The 19,185-nt window shown below is 43.1% G+C and overlaps 1 protein-coding gene across 1 annotated transcript; it reads right to left on the bottom strand.

Moving 5' to 3' along the window:
• Positions 1-13,598: 13,598 nt before the first annotated feature.
• On the bottom strand, positions 13,599-19,096 carry LOC115363188 (GTPase IMAP family member 8-like). Its single transcript, XM_030057291.1, has 5 exons — positions 19,072-19,096; positions 17,585-18,283; positions 16,313-17,020; positions 15,433-16,110; positions 13,599-14,607 (listed from the first exon to the last, which is right to left on the bottom strand). The coding sequence occupies exons 1-5, from the start codon at positions 19,094-19,096 to the stop codon at positions 13,805-13,807; spliced, it is 2,913 nt and encodes a 970-aa protein (XP_029913151.1). The 3' UTR covers positions 13,599-13,804.
• Between the last annotated feature and the right edge of the window lie 89 nt (positions 19,097-19,185).

Genomic DNA, 19,185 nt, shown 5'->3' with positions numbered 1-19,185 from the left:
CCTGCGTCGCCGGCGGGAGTCACATACAGATCTATAGACAAGGCAGTGTTATGTGGAGGGAGCGAGGTGCTGAACAGGAGTGCTCATGTCAGTGGATTTTATCAATGAGTCCGTGGTGCGTCTCCCATCATGCGTTTGCTGGGGACCTCTGGACTAGAGTCAGATGCGTCGGTGCGCCCCCCCTCCATGCGCACGCGCGCGCGCGCACACACTCATACACACATACAGCAGACCGTCCTGTCCGGAGTGCTGCTCAGCTAGTGCACTGCGGAGGAGGCGAGAGAGAGAGAGAGAGAGAGAGAGAGAGAGAGAGAGAGTTGATTACCCCAGATACTTCTGCAGTAAGTATTATACCCCGTGTCACACACACACACACACACATACAAACACACACACGCACGCACACACCACCTCCACCCATTCATTTAAATCTCGTGGGGTTTCAAACAGTGCAAAGCATAAGGTGACAAAAGTAATTACCATAGAGCATTCATGCAGCAATCAAATTAGAGCAAATTAGTTATCTGCTGTTACTTTTAATTCGCACGTGTTGCCATCGTTTCCCCTCCTGTGTGACGCTCGACCAAATCACATAGCGACCCTCTCTCTCTCTCTCTCTCTCTCTCTCTCTCTCTCTCTCTCTCTCTCTCTCTCTCTCTTTCTGTGTGTGTGTGTTTCTTTCCCCTCACGTCCAAATTTCCTTAATTGGCCTGATATCAAACTCATGCAGCCAAATCAATATGAAATCAATAGAGCAAAAATTATAGTCTACAAATGACATCTGTTATCAACCCAAAACAACATTTTTTAAAAAATCATTATTATTATTATTATTATTATTTAAATATTGGGTAATTACCTGGCGACATTCAAGTCCAAACATGATCCAGTCAATCATGGAGATTTATTGCACATTGTCATCACTCACCACAAGAGGGCGCCTCAGCTGAGCCCAGGACAGCTGTTCTCCCTTGCATAATGTATGACTTAACTATGGAGGATGACGACCAAAATAAAGTCAAAAGGCTGAATAAAAATTGTCCCAATGTTCCGCAAATTATGGAATCACACAGTTCATGTCACTTAATTACATTTAGAGTATTCATTTAAAGTGTCATCCATAACAGGAAAATCACAATATTAATATTTAATATTTCAATGAACCTTCTATATGAACTTATAGTGTGTATGCAGTGCTCAACATTGAATCAGTAGAGACTTTGTCACACTTTATGAGCTTTCTTTCTACCATAAAAGCCCTATTATAGCTGCATAGGGATTTATAGTTTTGCTGTGAAATTGTGAAAATTAATATCCTTGTGAAAATAATTTATTATAGGATTACCATGGTTGTTTTTTGTATGGGTTTTGCCCTGCCATAGCCCATACTACATTCTGCAATTACAGTTTAATAAATAGATGTAGTCCTGGCTCATTTTGTGCAAACCAGCTGTATGGAATATGTTGTAGTTTGGAACAAATCTATCCATTAAGCATGCTGAAGTGCATCACAGAGAGGGTCTTTTCTGTCAAGATGATGCTAAATTTGGTGAGGCCACTTAAAAACCACTAATGCACTTCTGATTGCTGTACTTGCATTTGGTGCACATTTAAGTATTTCGCCTTTACACTTAAGGAAAACCAGTGTTGATAGATATTGATCCAAGACAATTTGGCGAAGAAGCAGCCACCGAAATTGGACTGAGCTCTCCATTTTGCCTCTCACCATCCTGACCCTGCCGGTTTCACCTTCTCAACACCTAGCGGCAGCTCAGGGGACTTAGAGGCCGATGTCCCTCAAGCAGCATCAGCCACAGGGTGATTTAGTTACACTGTTGAGATCCGAATGCTCTCCAATATTGATCTTGAGGCACATCAATTTTCCCACTTCCTACATCCTCCTTTGAGATCACCCCTACAACACCCCCATGACTAACCCCCATTCTGCAGCCCCAGTTAGTTAGCAATTAAAATGTTTTAGCCCTTTGATTTAGCCCTAACATTGAACATTAATCATCAATACAGTCTCAACCAAAGCACAACGTTATCACAGGTGTATAGATAATCAGTGATATCACAGCAATATACTGTTGCATATGATGTAGCTGCACTGGCAAAACTAGGATATTACTTTTTTTTTTCTTTTTTTTTTTTTTACTTTATTCTGTCATTTGGTGAGTCATTTGTGGGATACTGTGTCTAATGATTGCCAGTAACTGCACTTTAGAATATCATATGGCATAATGATTGCCAGTAATTGTACTGTAGTTCCATGTATCTTAGTGGTGAAATTTCTGAGAACTTAAAATGAGTTTGGTATCTGCTGTGCAACACTCTCTGAATTGAATTGAACCGATGCAGAAACCTCATCATGTGGAAGTCCAAATAGGTTCAAATAAAAGCTCAGAGTCACTGAGCACCATGCAGGCCTGCTGGTGCTGATACACGTGTATGATTTTGACTACAATGTAACAGAGATGTTCTACAACTGCTGGAGGAAATGCATCCATCTTCCAGGCCAGGAATAGAAAATGTCCTCCAAATGTGAGCTCTATAAGTAGTGTTGTGGCTATATGGATATATGCTGACAACGCTCGAGGTACAGTAGGATACATGTTCTATTCTGTGCACATACTGTATCACATTTCTAGTCATAAGATTGGTCAGCGAAAGGAAATGTCATGTCAGTTTGCAAGGTCACCTGTAAAATACAATCATGATCAAACAGCTTTGTTTTTGTGGTTGAAACGTGTGAATTACAGTGAGTGTGGAAAACACTGCAAAGGCAGCAACACATGAAGTTCCTGGGCGTTGAAGAACAAATCTCCTTGGAAATGGGGAGATTTTCTCAGGTTTATTTTGGTTGTTACTTGGCTTTATGCGGTGATCACCGAGTGTTTGTCTGGCTGTTACATCCAGACACATGTGGCTACCATTCGAATTAACCTCTGGGCGCTGAATTCCTCATCTTTTGAAAGGTAAAATATTTGCAACACTATCCAACGTTTAAATCTGGCTGTTGAGTTTTGGGCTTGAGAAGACGTTTTTGACATCTTTGACTTGTCTCAGTATCATCCCTATTGGATTCAGATGCATTTCTAAATATACACTTTTGTGTATATGTAATAATATGGCACTCTAATGACACAAGACAAATTTCTGAGCAGCTCAGACAATAAACAGAATAAGCCAATGTTAATCTGGAGTTTTTATGGTTTATTTTCACCTCAGCACTGTAAACAATTTAAGAGCATTGACCGGTAGAAACCTGTGTATGTAATGGGCCTCAACCCTTTACTCTTTGATTCGTCCAACAACTGGAGTAACGGCAGATTAAGTGCAGCGCCCCTGCAGGAATATCTACATCTCTGCTCATCCACAAGAGACTCATTAATCACTATTTTTACATCTGGAAACACATGTATTATTCATTGTTATTTTGATCTTAGCCTTGAACAGGATGCAGTTTTCTCTGGTCACGCTCTTGCCTTGGTCTCAACCCCTTTGGTCTTGATTTGAACTCAGCTGGACCCAGCCTGGACTCAATAGCGGCGGTCAGCCATGTCATATGATACTGAGGAAGTTTTACCTAAACTAAAACATTGTGTTAGAAATATTACGAAACTTTTTATTCAATTTATTTATTTTTTTTACCGTTGTGTTAGAATTATTTCTGGCCATGCAGAGAGTGGACGTGACGCATAAAATCAGTCAGGCCTTGGCTGTTATTCACATCCTGATTGCAAAAGTTAGACTAATAATGTCAAGGTTAACCTCGTTGTGTTAAAAAAAAAAGCATTTGGCTTGAGATCTATCGGAAATCCATAAGTATTCAAAATGCAGGATTGTAGAGGATTTCTTCCACTTGCAATATCACTTTGTGCATATAAAACACAGATGTTGAGCTCTTTAGATACTGCTAAGTCGAGTTAAGACAAGAGATATCTCCTGCTACAGCTTAGGGGCAGTGTGTACTGTACCTGGTGTGATGTTACAGCCACGTGGTGATTTCTTATCCCTGAGCTGGTGACGTGACAGATAAAGGCTGATCTGAGAGTTGGATATCCACTGTACAAACTTACTGCCCTGTGTGTACTGAGGGAATGAGTGGAAGGGTGCACCGAGTTGAGAGAGTGGACACCATATGTTTGTGAAAGGCTGCCAAGTAGAGAGCGGGGCATCACCTGTGACTGGTTACACAGCCCAGCATCGAAAAACAAGAAATATGGTCCCCTTACAAAACAGGGGAGGAGCCTCATTCACCCCTCACAAATCGCTTGTAAGTAGAAACGCCACAAAGTGCATGTTGAAAGGTGGAGCGGAGCCAGCGCTTTAGGGGAACATACAGCCATCCTTGAGCTGTCATATTAATGGCTTGGGTTTCTTTCTCTCCTTGGTTTACCTTCGCTCTGACAGAGTGCCGGAGTCCTGCATGTTCAGCTCGGATGTCAGAGGTTCAAAGTGGGGAATAAAAGCGGATTTCTGAGCAGATGAGCCCGTCAGAGCCATTTAACTGCCCTTGTTACAGCATCATTATGGGAAACAGAATGCTTTCCTTATTACAAAAAAAAAAAAAAAAAAAAAAAAACAAATGAAATGGATATATCTGTCAATGCCAAGTGAACATGCTCAACTTTTTCAGCTCAACATTCCTGGTAAAATTTTGATTCAAGGCAAGACCAAGGTATAATCAGTGATGTTAAATATTTGGCCAGTAATTTGAGGGCAGGGATCTGTCTGTCTTGAGGTTTCTCTAGAATAAGCAATGCTCCCTTGGGATATAATTATGATGATGAAGCTTATAGGGAAATTCAGTCTGTATTGGATTTTCTGAGGAAGGTTGACAAAGTTTTTTTCTCGCACCCCTTCTACCAGTCTGCTAAGTGATTTGTTATGCGTAAATGAACTCCCCTGCTAATTAGGTGAGTGATTAATGACTTCCACTGTGTTTTGAGCCTCTGAACAGAATATAAAACTCACAGATCAACCCCAGTCTTTCCCTCTGTTATTTCCATCTGGAAAATAGAAACGGTGTGTGAATCTGTATGTGCGAGTGTATGTGTGTGAAAGATACTGTCCCCCATGGGTACAGTGTTCAGATGAGTCAAGTTTACTACGCCTTTTTTACACTGCCAGATTCCTCTGACTACATGAGCAATTTATCGAAAGGACAGCACTGCAGAGGGGGAAAAAAATCCAGGACGTTTCATTACACAGCTTCCTTTTCCTCTGTTGTGCTGGGATCTTCAAAGCAAAGTCCTAAGCTATATATTTTCAGTGATGTATTTGCACATGTGTAAGGAGGCAAAATAGCTGAAGACTCATAATCTGACCTGAACCCCATAGCTCAGTTTGTATTGCAAAAAGCACAGGTGGAAGAAGAGCACTCTTATGTTTGGAAAATTGGGAGAAGGCAAGCTGGGAGCGGCTGCAAAATGCATGGATGACCTGTTTTTGTTCCTTTGTTCTGCTCCGTTTGATCCTTCATTTGCTCGTTTGTTCATTTAACCCAGAAGCCCATGGGTGGACTTTTATTTTGACACATCACACTCTGAACAAAATTGCCTTTACTTGTTTTCAATTTTTAAATTCTCCCCATTGGTCTGTGAATATGTAATTTTTGGTTCAAAAGCACAGACTCTCCTAAAAGCACTTCAGCGTGGAATTTCAAGTTTCAAAGGATCGACTGTTTGTCCATGTTTCATGTGCAATTTCTGTCACTGGTCGTATTTTACAGTTTTGAATGATGAGAACTAATTACGTTTTTAATTTGGTCTATTTTCATGATGTGTGATAATGTAAAGAACAAAAAGAGGCGTTTTAATGATTTTTATTTGGTGTACAAGCTATTCATCGACTGTCAACAGTTGGATTTAAGAGCGGCCGAGGGTTTTGCTCTCTGCAGCCTCTGATTCGGTCGTTTGACCTTCCATTGCTGCCGGCCAGCTGACCTGCTTGACTTGTAGTTGAAAAGGTCACCGACTGCGGCACGGCCTTCTTCTTTCATCGCTCGCTCTGTCGCGCTGACTGAGGAGCTGCAGAGCGATGTGCGTCTGTCAGCTCGCCGCATGAGAACCACCAGCTTTGACGCCAAAGATTCATGACTAGATGATTTGAAACTCCTTGTAAAAGAATGTTGTTTGCAATCCTCGAAAACCTGCCAGTTTACATCAATGAGAATGAGCGAGACAGTGTATTGTTTCCATAGCAACAATTCTCTTTCCGTCAGTGTTTCTGTCAGTTTTCTGTAGCCCGATATTTTTTAGTTTAAATACAAGCTGCTTTCACAGGACAGGGATGTCAGCATATCATCTATAAAATTTCGGCCACATGCCATTTACTACATCAGCTCAGGAGAATGAACTCTCTCTTCTTTGGTGTTTCACACAGAGGAAATTAAAAGGGTTTTTTTTTTTCCTTCTTGGAAACATTAATTTCTCCAGGGGATAGACCATGAACACTGTGTTATCACCGTGGCTACAAATTCACAAGAGGGATATTCGGCTGTTGGACTTCCATCTAGTGCTGCTTTCCATTTGAGCTGGGAACTCAGAAATTCTGACTTCCCGGTTCAAAAATTGGGAAATTTCGACTGGAACGTCTCCTGAAATCAGATTTGTGAATCAGAAAATTGGAAGAACCTCACATCCCAGATGGCTGCTCCGTGCATCAACAGCATCAAAAGCTGTAATAGTATTATTAGCACTTCTGTGTTATTTGTGTCTCATAAAATCAATTGTACACATGGTGCTGACATGTTGTTGCTGTGTTTGTACGCACAAAATACTGCGTAATGGGTTGTTATCAACTGGTGCTGCTAACCTGGTTAGGGTTGGCTTTCCAACTGGTTGCACTGGAACATGGTCATCTTTGGTTTGATGTCATTCCCAGTTTTGACTTCCAAGGTAAGTAGAACGCAACCTGACATCCAGACACACACGATTGTAAAACCAGATACCTGAAGTTTTGGTGTAAGCTGGCCTTAAAAACATCACAAAGGAAGAAATAATCATAATGTAACCTATTTGGTCAAGTGTAACAAGTAGATACCCGTAAAAAACAAACAAACAAAAAAAAAAAACAGAATGAGTAAGTGCAATAAGTAGGCTACATCCCACAGAAAACAACCTAGAGGGTACTTGCTCATTAAAATTTTTGCTCATTTACTCATTCATGTAACTTGTAATGCATTACTACCCATCCCTGCTGAGTGTATGTGGCAAAACATGGCCACATTACACAGCTTGTCACTGATTTTAGAGCACTGAAACAATACGACCGGCCCAAGAGAGGTAGTTACAGTGTGATTACAGGTGAAAACAAAAGGACACATTTGTTATGGATTTGCCCTGAGGTGCGGCTGCCTCACTCATGAAGGATGACTCATACTGGTGCCTTGCATTCTCACAATCAAGTGCCAGAGTGTCACATCTTGCCAGGAGGCTCAGATTTCCTGACAGTAGGTCTGCCAGAGTTATTGTCCCAGAGGTTGCTGCTCTGTATTCTCCGCCTGTCCCAGGTAGCCCAGGATGTCACAGATGTGCAGTAAAGCGTCTGAGTCAAGCTGCTGTGTCATATCTCCGGAGTGTTTCCAGTGACCCGACACACACACTTACTAAACACCACCTCTCTTCATTCCTCACAGCGCCAGCATCACCAACGAGCGAGTGTGGTGTCACATCGCCGGGGCAGTTGGAAAAAGGCCCTATAGTACTCTTCCTGTTTCTGCCTCCACACGATTGGTGGTCGGACCATGTTCCCCTCAGGAATCCCCACCATGCCCGCACATGCCCCGCCGGCTCCCCTGCTGTCACTGCAGGAAGGCAACGGCACGGAGGCAAACGCAACTGCTACCTCCTGTTTTACGCTGTAAAATATATGACCCTTTTTAATAGATGACTCTGATGTACCTGGGACCCACCGGGATGAAACATGCAAGAAATGGTGTGGGAGGAATGAGACAGAGGTTTTGTTTGTACAGGTGATGCTGAAACAAGCGTGCATAGTGTCTTCTTTGTCAAAAACACTCAAAGCACAAAAAATGTCCATCTTAAGAAGTCATTTAGTCTCATAATTAGCTTTAAAGTTCCAATGTTTCCAATGCGGCCTCAGGAATTTCTCCAGAAACAATGTGGAGTTAGCTCGTCTATTAGCATATCTGTTTTCACCTGTCTTGAAAAAATGAGTTCAGACTCAATACTAAAAGTAATGTCTTGAAGACGGATATTTTTGCTCTACTACACTTCCGGTGTTTTGTCTGAATGTGCCATTAGAGAATAGTTCTTTAGCACTTTAGCGCTTGGAATTTCGCACACTTCAAAGTCTTCACCAATAATTCAACTCGGTGTCTAATATGTCATGGATTCTGTGGACTCCATGGGCAAAAATATTTTAAATGGTTTTTAAAGTGGCCTTTGCAGGCGAGAAACACAGCTAGCTCATTCCTTACCCATTACTCTCGCTTGAGTGAAGCGAGGCAATTTCACTGATCAGACAATTTATGATCCACCTTAATACAGAGAAAGCTCTTATCTGTAACCTGCTTTTTGCTTTCTCCTGCCCTCTTGGTTACGATGGCTGAGTTAACCACTCTAATCAGCAAAATGGATCTGCTGCTCCGCTCAAGGTGATGTGATAGTGATGGAATATTGATGGCGTTGGCGTAGTTGGAAATCTTGACGTCTTTCAAGACCAGGGGGCTCCTAGAAAGGATTACTGGCACCTCAGCTGATAAATGTACTCTCCACTGTTGACATCAATCAGAAAAGCCATTGTTCTAATGCATAAATTGTGATTCAAATATATTCAAATAGGAGAACTGTAATTATCTTCATGCTGCTTACACAAATAAAGACACCGGCAAATCTGCATAACGCCACTGCAGGCAGTGTCATTTGCTTTGCTCACATTTTTGTCTCAGGCAGACAGGCATAACTTCCCGGGGACGTGATCAAAGGAACTTAATGTCAGTGATGTGGTGCATGGGAATCGAGCCAGGGGACCATCGGTTTAAGCTCCCCAGCTCTGTATGAATGCCTTGGGATCACCGTTAAAACCGCAGAGACTAAAGATCACCACTGTTTGACTTCTTAAGCACCCACAGAGGAAGAAGTGAGAGAAGCCAAACAGCACCTGGAAGATGAAGAAAGAAGGACACGAAAGCCAAGTGAGAAATCGAAGCAGTGTAAAGGGTAGAAGGCAAATGAAAAGAGGAATTAAGAGCAAAGCAGAGGAGGGAGGGATAGTGGTAAAAAAGTGAGCTATTGACTAAGAACATCCTAAGGATGAGCATTGACAGCACGGCACAAAAAAGGAGTAATACGATTAGCTGGTTGGATGGTATTGAATAGCGATCACAGATAACCTGATCCTCTTCCTCTCCTTTCCTTCCCTTCCAGAATGTGATCTTCCCAAGCTCTGGACTTCCACAAACAGCTCAATGCTATTAAATAATATTGAGCGATGGAACCTTTCATTCAATAGCTTAATCACTGCTTGTGTATCTGTGTATGTGTTTGTCCATTTGTGCATTTGTACATGCCTTGTTCATTATTTTTTTATGACTGAATGCACTGACCTGCAAGGTTAATACGTGTAGTTGTGTATCTGTAAGTGTGTATGTTTGTTAAGTGTGTATGTATTGTGTGGTTTCTCGCACGTGGCAGCCATATCACCTCACTGGCAGTGATCAAAGGCCATGACCTTGCGTGGGTCGGTCATGTTCAGTCAACCAGGGTGCATGGCTGGCTGCTAATGTCCTGGAAATCCCCGACAAGCAGACAGAAAATAAACGTTTATGCTATGTATGTGTGTGTATGATAGTGGTGGTGGAGTGTGTGTGCATGCATTATATGTGATCATTTATTAGCTGCAAAGTGCTCCAAACATAAAATCTGTATTCCCTCCACCAATTTTCTTCTGTTTTTTTTTTTTTTTTTTTTTTAAATTTCCATTATTTCCCGTCCCAGCAAACCACCATCACAAATCTCCTCATACGCAACATGCATCCCAACAGCCACTTTACATCCCTGTATGTTGTTTGTCATTCAAGCCACAGAGCCCAGGCTGCTCCAGTGAATCATACATTCCCTCCCCTCAGGAAAGACCTGTGAGCTGCAGAATCATTTAGCCATATGCGATTAAAGTAATTCATCCAAACATAACGTTGGGGATGAAAACAAACACACTCTGCATCCATGGAGCCTGCCATACATCTAAAATTTGGCCACAGCTAAACAATGCTGTTTTAATAAACTGAATGAGCACGTTCATGTGAAAAGCAGATATGCAAATGCATGAATTTAACCTCTGAACACCATGAAAATTTTAAAATCTTCAAATAAAAATCATCAGATGTGTGTTTGGTGGGGGGGGGGGGGGGGGGGGGTCACAGAAGCATTTCTGCAGTGGTTATATTGTAATAGCACAGAAGTTAAGATGTTACTCTGGAATATAAATCAAAATTAAATGCTACTGGCATATCACTCAGATAAAATGCTGTGCAAGCACTCTATGGCCTGGTCTGATTGGAAGTTGTTGGCAGCCAAATGTCTGAAGGTGAAATTGACTTCAGGGTCAAACCACAAACCCAGCCTCCACAGATATGGCGGGGGGCGGGGGTAGGGTCTCTCCTCTCTTCCCTCTCTGTAACAGCACCACTTGCAAAGCAGATGGCATCTACATTTTTAACATGCAAGTGTGTTGCTTTCCTCATATTGTGGTTTCCAGTCACACAGGTTAATGATTTAACGAGTGAAACGGCCTGAGAAACAGATATACTCACAAAATGGAACTGGAATTCGGTTCACTGGTGCACAATTATTTCCCTTAATTGTTTCCTGAACTTTGCCCTTGAGGTTTTCCCTGAGCCGACATATCCTGGCGAGGGGAGGCACAATGACAGATGTGGTTTTGGGATGATGGAGGATGGGGGTCCTTTCTGTATGTGTGTGTGTGTGTGTGTGTGTGTGTGTGTGGAAGCAACGGGTGGGGGCTAAGTCTTATAGCAGGCTCTGGTCTCAGCCAGGTGGCGGCAAACCCAAACATACCTGATTTATCTCTGACACAGTCTTCTTCGCCTTCCACACTGAAGGCCAAACTTATTTAGATTGCCCCTACAGTATTTTGGTGGAATTGTTCCCACAGGACAAATGGGATAGTGTAACAGAAACAGAAGAAGAAGAAGAAGATGCTAGGAGATTCCACATTAATGTCCTGTGGTCATTTGATTGATAGATGCTGTAATCTCTTGTTGACATAAATATGAAATGGTTACAACTGGAGCCTAACTATGAGGAATATCCTCTTTCCTCAACAAAATCTCTTGAACACCCTGCACTGCTGCATGTCCCATGGCATCACCAAAGCCTCTCGCTGCTGTTTATCATAACACTGACCTCAATAAAGTTTCAGTTTCCCGGTGATTAAGAGTGATCCTCCCATGGGTTATATTACACAAATTGTGGCCAACAGGCATCGAGCAGCACTATAATCCCGACGTGTACTGACTCAGATGATATGACTTCACTCAGCATTGCACTCTAAGTCTCCCAACTGTCCACTCATAACGTACATACACACAGAAAGGCCTTCTTTTGAGAAGTCCAGGCCGCCTACTGATCTCCACTGTACCATTTGCCTCTGACATTGCACCCTGGGGAGAGCATCTTACTGGAGCATGGAGGGAAGTAAGGGATGGATGATTCCTTTACACCATGCCTAAATCATCCTTCTCTTCCTTCACCCTCCATCTCCATCTCTCTGCCCTCCCTCCCCCCCTTATTTTCTATCTCTGTCTCTCTTTCTCGCTGTCCACCTGGAAAAATAGCAGGCAGTGAAACGTGATCCAGAGTGGCGGGAGGTGGGAGGCAAGGAGTGTGGAGGAGGGGGGGGTCGTGTTGTCCCAGTCGCTGCGCTGTCCCGCTAATGGAGATGGATGTGAGCTCAAGATTGTCTCCCGAATGGCCCGCCATGACAGAGAAAGAGAGCGCGAGGGAGAGAGAGAGAAAGAGAGAGAGAGATAAGGGGAGAAAGAGAGAGAGAAAGAGAGAGATCCATTTCTCTCACGCTTCATCCCAAGCTGCGGATCTCCTTTAATGAGAGGGGAGGGCTGAGCACTCACGACTCGATGTGAGAAAGAGATGAAGAACTGCAGAGGGAAAGAAAGGGGACGGGATGCTGGGATGAGAGTGAAAGAGATGCGGAGGAGGGGTAGAGTGAAAGAGAGAGAGAGAGAGAGAGAGAGAATGGGCAGGGAGAAAGGAGAAAGGAGGGGCAGCAAAATACAGTGGAGGAATGACATGCTGACAAGAGAGGAAGATAGATGATAAGACGGGAGGGAGAGGGGCGAGAGGTTTGAAGGAGTAATGATATTCAAAGAGGGATAATGCAAAGAGAGAAAGTCCAAGATAAAGACTGACAGAGATAAATAGACCATGATTGCTGGCAAATCGCCCCTTTGTTATTATGCTTCCACTATAAGTCTGTTCTTCGGATGTCTTCGTCCTTCTCCTGTGCCCCCACAGTTGCAATTTTTCTTGTCTTTTATCACATTTATCACTTTATTATGGGAGCTTTTGTGCTGCACACCAGGGATAGCTCTCAGAGTGTCACCGCACCGTGGATGATATGCAGCCAGAGAGGAAAACTTCATAATGCAAGAAAGAAAGAAACATAGATTTATTGCCTTCCAGGGATAAACACAACTGGGTACAGATGTAAAAAACCCAGAAAATAGAAAACACTATTACATCGGTTCAGATTCCCTGTATCAGTTTCTTATTAATAAATCTTGGAGAGCAAACTTTCTGGAGGTCTTCCAACTTTAACTACATCAAAAGACGGTTACTTGCTCTTAACATTTTATCTGAGAGATCTTCAACTCGACCTTGAAAGCAGAGGACTTTCAATATGGTATTTTCTCTGCCACAATTGTATTAGACACTGTGTGCTACAGTAGTGGTGTGCCTGTGTGCGTGTGACTCATCCTAGAGGGCCCTTGACAAATGCTGAAAAAGGCTTTGAATTGAAGCTGTTCAGATTCTCTATTTTCCATTTTCTCAAATGAACACACTTCATTTCCAGCCACATTGCACCAAAGCTTGTGATGTTTGTGCAAGGGGCTGTGGAGCTGTAAAGAATCATTTGGATGGAAAGGCAAGACTTTTTTGGGAAAACAAATAGCATCAGCCCTCTTTTTTCCCCTCTTTTGTCAGTCTACTATCTCTTCTGTCCACACGCTCTGCTGTAATGACTCATCTGACAGCAAACTGAGGCTGTGCAGCACCTGAAGACAGCTTCCTCCTGTCCCTGCAGCAAACGGATGTAGGCTAATGTAATAGAAACTGTGCTTTCATCTGTACTTGAGCCTTGTGTTTTCTCTGTTAGATCACAACAAAACAGAGATTCCCTGCTGAGACTCTGTTCTGAGGAGCAGCATTATGATGGACATAAAACAAATCCATTACTCTTCAAAGTCAGATACCAATTCTTTTATGTGTCATGTTGCGACTGTCCATGAAATCCACTTTAATAAATGTATTTCAAGATCGTGAAAAGAACAATAACAGTAATGTGTTGGATCAGTGGAACGGGCATAAGCATAACTGCATGTTATCCAAGAGTTCCCCCTTGTGGAGAAATATTGTAACAAAAATGTAGGCTAGACCTAAAGAATGACATATTTGACTCATTCCTGACATAGAAGTAGAGGAAAAGGCACATATTTTATGTTTGCACTGAGAAACAACGACATTTAAATAAAGATGCTTTCCAATTATTTCAATCCACTCTCAATTCTCAAGTATCAGCATGCATTATTTGGGTCTTGTTGCCTTTTGCTTTTGTCTCGGAGTTCCTGTATGGCCCTCCAGCTGCGCTCCAGACTCTGCTTTAGCTCTGCTAGATCCCTCTGGATCCCCTCGAGCAGGTACAGCTTAGAGAGCTTCCTGTCAATGGATAACAGTGCATCTTGTCCAGGCTCACCTACAACAACTTCCTCCTGCGGGTCATTACCAGAGGGACAGTCGGGTTCAGCTGTCTGAGATGAACCCATGGCTTGCTCCCACACCATCTCAAAGTAGGAGTCAATGAAGGCTTCCAGTTCCTCTAGGTTGCTGTCGCCCCACTGGTCGATCAGCGCCTGCAGGCCTCCTGACTCGGTGAGCTTCCTAAGAGACCGCTCTCTCAGTGCGGGCTGGCAGAGGGATTGCACAGTGATGACGCCTTCATTTTTGTCTACCAGCATCTGTTGTTGTTTTTGAGGGAAAACCAAGACCACTGCTTGAGGTCTGGGTGAGGAGGGACAGAACTGGCGTTTACCCTTTGGTCTCATGTGGCTGTGAGGTTCACCAATAGGGAACCAATCAGGGAAATTAACCATTACCGTCCCTCTGCCTTCAGGAGCCCAGCTCAGTTCCTCAGTATTAGAGAGCAAAAAGGCTATGCTGGATGTGAAGCAGTCTCCGTCTGTGCCCAGGATGGTGAGGCCTGACGCAGTCCTCCTTCTTGCTGCTCCTGGTAGTGCCACCATACGACCCCTGACCTCCTCCTCTGGACCTCCTGAACGGTCCAGCCAGGGAAGATCAGCTGAACTGGCTTCTTCACTCACTGTAAAGGAAATGAAAAGATATGGGTGATGGCATTTTTGCAACAGTTATAAAGGAATAATGAGGAAAATTGATTTTTGTGACACTCTACTTTGATTTGATTCATTTTTTTATTTATTTATTTTTTTCCCATCAAATTAATTGTTTGTATTTGATTTGAGCAATAAGTGCCCACTACTGGACAGAGGGGACTTCCCTTTCTCTGAGATCCTCTCTAATATTTCGTCTACTTTTCACCTTTTGCCTCTGTTTTTGTTTTGTTTTGTTTTGTTTTGTTTTGTTTTCTATAAAATGTGATAAGCCCATACATTAATTAAGGGCTCTAAATAACCTTGAACTTGAACGATTTCACATCACCAGCCAATTTCTCATCATATTGTTATATTGTCAAATGTTATCATATGCACTTAGTATTGAAAGCAAGTGCAAAATTTAAATTTTCTTATTTTTATGTATATGGATGCAAGTTCAAAATACCATTCATCCTCTTTCCTGAACAGTGTAATTTTAGTGGTTACTTAATGGTGGACCATAAAAATCCAACCAGTAATATCATCACAGATTTTTATTACTTCTCCTTCCTTCCCATTATATAATACTGCCTTTTTCTCCCTAATGTATACAGGTATCTATCAGCTTACACTGTCTGACATTTTTGAATGAGACCTGCCCTAATTATGCCCTAATATCATATTTCCAACAGCAGTACATCACATTATGAAAGCAAGATGCTCTCAAAGTGCCATTTCCTTGCAACTTTCAGCCCAGATAATACATTCTAGACTGAAAATGGAAAACAATGTGGTGGGGGGAAAAGTATACTTACATTCATGGGGGAGCTGATCTGAGTGTCTTGTGAACACCCTTAAATCCTCCTTCTGTTGTGTGGCTCCATCCAGCCGCAGCTCGTGTGGTAAAGTAATCCTCTTCCCCATCTGATCGCCTCTCTGGAGCACAGCCAGCCTCTCTTCCACAAGCATCTCCTCTAACTGGTCCAGTAGCTCATTAACTTGGGCTCCATCGCCCCAGTTTTTATTGTCCAGGACGTGGTATCTGTTCCCACACCTCTCAACAAGCCTCTGCAGTGGGCTTCCCTCACTCTCAATGCGCTGCTCTATGCTTGTGTCGCCCAGCCAATCGCCATGGCTGAACAGGACCAAAACACGGCTCCACACTTTGTCTCCTAACATCTGCAGCTGCCTCTCCATGGCTTCCCTGTGAGTGTGCGTGAATGAGGAGCTCACATTGACAACCAGAAGGACAGCAGTGCATCCACAAGCTGAAGGAGACATCAGGAGGTCAGAGTTCAGAGACAGGCAGCCTGGTGTGTCTAGCACCGTCACCGTCTTGCCGCTGATTTGGCCCCGTTCCTCTGCACAAGAAGTGGTTTGGCTTTCTGCGTCGCACCACTCTCTGCCCAGAATGGTGTTTCCACATGAGCTCTTCCCTGTGTTTCTGCCACCCACTAGCACTATTCTCAGCTCTGTGAGAGGGCTGAGCTTGTCTGTTAGAGAAATAATGTTGTGCACATCTGTTAGTGAGGCATCGAACAGTAAAGTCCCTCTGGTTGTTATATGACAAGAAATAAAGCAGACATCGATTAAACATCTTGCCGCCTGGCTAAATTAAACATTCTTCATTAATACATGTGTAAAACAGGACACATTGACATTGTTTACCACTTTTAAACGTATTCTCCAACTCACCCAGCTGAGACCTCGCCATCTGTCTTTGTTTCTCCTTCATCATCAGCCTCTGCTCAGCTCTGTCCTTCTCTGCCCTCATCCTCTCCTCCAGCCTTCGCATTACTCTCTCATTAATTTCATAATGCCGGCCACTTTTGCCAGCCACCATTTCCTCTATTTTCCCCATCAGTTCTGTGACCTGAAATCCATCCCCTCTAGTTTTATTGTTAAGAACATGATACCTGTTGCTGCATTTCTCAACAAGCCACTGCAGAGGCTCTCCCTCGCTTTCAATGTATTGTTCAATAGTTGTGTCTCCCAGCCAGTCGCCGAAATTAAAGAGAACCATGACATAAGGCCAGATTTGTTCACCAATCAGCTCTAGGTGCTCCTGCACGGCTCTCCTGTAGGTTTCAGTGAAGGCTCTGTCCACACGAATGACCAGCAGCACAACATGAGGCCCCGGGGGACAGAGAGATAGACTGAACTCTATCTCCCTCTGGTCGAAGATGGGAGTCTCTTTACTGAAGTAGTTCATCCACCAGCCTGGCGTGTCCACGACAGTGACATGTCTCCCAAACACAGATCCTTTTCCAATCTCACACTGGGTTGTTCTCCTGAATCCCAGATACCTCCCTCTGCCTAAGATTGTGTTCACTGCTGAGCTCCTCCCAGAGCCCCTGGCTCCAACCAGCACAATCCTGATATCAGAGAGGTGGTTCAAATTCTCTGTGAAAATGAAAGAGGGAACAGAAGTTGAGGGAAGGCCGCTTTTCTTATTCAGTCTCCCTTATAACAACTTGTTTTGGAAGATTATTTAAAGGTACACTATGCAAAACTCCAGAGGATTCAATGGTCAGTGAGGGTAAATGGGGACACTAACCTGAACTGAAAAAAAACATGGAATAAGCATGTAATCTATCAGCAAGTTGGGCCAATGAGAACCACACAGGGACATTGAGAACCATGTATGCTCAACCATTGAATGAAAAAAAAAAACTTCTGGTGCACAGGAACTGATGTGTTTTTTTTTTTTGTTTCTAGTTTGTTTGCTAGAGATGGGGTAAGAGCCATTAGCATGAGCAGAAACAGCCACCATGGCCAAACAGACAAATAATAGAGCATTACAGCAGCTCAACTTCATCAACCAAAAAATGTAATGAAAAAGATGTCACTGCTGTATCCAAGTGACCCTGGGGGAAGATCAGTGCAGAATCATCACAGTAATGAGCACTTAGCACCAAAGACGAAAATAAATTAATAATAAACAGTAAGTGTAAGCAATACATTTACCTTGCAGGAGTGATCTCTGTTTTTTCATCTTCATAAACCTCTGCTGCACCCTTTCCTCCACTGCTCTCTTTTTCTCTGCAATTCCCTGTAAAATGCTTTCCTGCATCTCAAAATGTCTGTTTCCATTTGCTCTGACAAGTTTCTGTATCCCCACCAGCACCTCTGTGATTTGAGCACCGACTGTATTGCTCTGAAAGCTCACACTGTGACACCTCTGCTGGCACCTCTCAGTGAGCCACTGCTGGGGCTTCCCGTCTCTCTTTACAAGCTCCTCCACTCCTGTGTGTCCAGTTTGATCAGCAGAGGTGAAGACAACAGTGCAGTGAGCCCACACCCTGTCACCCAGCAGGCCCAGGTGCTCCTCCACGGCTCTGCGACGCTTCCCGGAGAAAAACGAGCTCGCCTTAACCACAATCAGGAAAACGTGTGGGCCAGGTAAGCACAGAGAGACACTCCCCACGATCTCCCTTTTAATCAGCTCACACGTGTCCTGGGTGCTGAAGTCGCACCACCAGCCGGGTGTGTCCACCACCATGACCCAGCGGCCAGCCACCACACCCAGCCTCCGCGAGCACGTGGTCCTTTCCTTGGTGACGAACTCCTCTTTGCCCAGGATAGCATTCCCCAAACAACTCTTTCCAGAGTTTCTGCCGCCCAGAAGGACAATTTTTAAATGTGATGCAGCACACTGACCATCCCCTAACACAGACAGAGAAATAAAAACACAGGGAGGAAAAGAAAAAGCAAGATGGGTTACTCTTAGGTCTTAGGGCTTGTGTTATATTACCTCGAATCTAACCTCTGCTTCCAGTGGGTTGATGTAATTCCATGCATATTTGAATAATGATAACACAAGGTGGGACTCGAGACATTAAGCAGTAATATAATGATGAGCATTTCTGCGGTAATGGCATTTCAACAAACTGATGTTCCAGGTTATTACAGTGCCACTGAGCTGCAATAGACTGAAAAGATGCATGATACACAGGCCTGAAAATGACAGAGGATTGGTACAGTGAGCAGGGATTTTACTGACTGACTGCACTCTGTAATTTGAATAAATTATTCTAGCCTTCAATTGAATTATAATTTTAAAGCCTTTTTAAACAAAGTGTTGTAACAGCCAGATAAAAGCAAAAATCACACCATTAAAATGTATTATATTCAGTAAAACAACGAGGCATGACAAGGTAAAAAAAAAAAAAAAAAAAAAAAGATAAGAATGGGATAGAGGATAAAAACAATAATAGTGAAAAGCATAATAGGATAAAAGATATTACATAACACCCCGTTTATTAAACAATGGCAGCAATTCTGCCAGCCTAAACCTGTTTTTCCAAAGCTTAGGTTCACTCATATTGATAACAAAACTTTGAAAATTCAAAATTAAGGCACATTCAAAGCTTTCCACGGAGACAAACACTGAGATTACTCAACACAAGGAGGCCTGTCGCTGTTGATAAGAGAGGTAGGAAATGATTACTTACATGTTGGTAGTTCTCCGGTAGCCATATCACATTCTGTGTTTTGCCTCCACAAGTAAAATGTAAGAAAACTTAACAATAAATATGAGTTGTTCACATGGTCAGTCCCTCTCAGGT

Source organism: Myripristis murdjan, chromosome 8 (assembly GCF_902150065.1).
Source record: "Myripristis murdjan chromosome 8, fMyrMur1.1, whole genome shotgun sequence".
Lineage (NCBI taxonomy): Eukaryota > Metazoa > Chordata > Actinopteri > Holocentriformes > Holocentridae > Myripristis > Myripristis murdjan.
This window is presented reverse-complemented; position numbering and strand designations above follow the sequence as displayed.

Coding starts and splice junctions, on each gene's coding strand:
- LOC115363188 (XM_030057291.1), bottom strand. CDS start 19,096: ATGGCTACCGGAGAACTACCAACAT. Junction 16,111..16,312: donor GATGGCGAGGTCTCAGCTGG/GTGAGTTGGAGA, acceptor TTTCTCTAACAG/ACAAGCTCAGCCCTCTCACA. Junction 14,608..15,432: donor AGATCAGCTCCCCCATGAAT/GTAAGTATACTT, acceptor TTTCCTTTACAG/TGAGTGAAGAAGCCAGTTCA.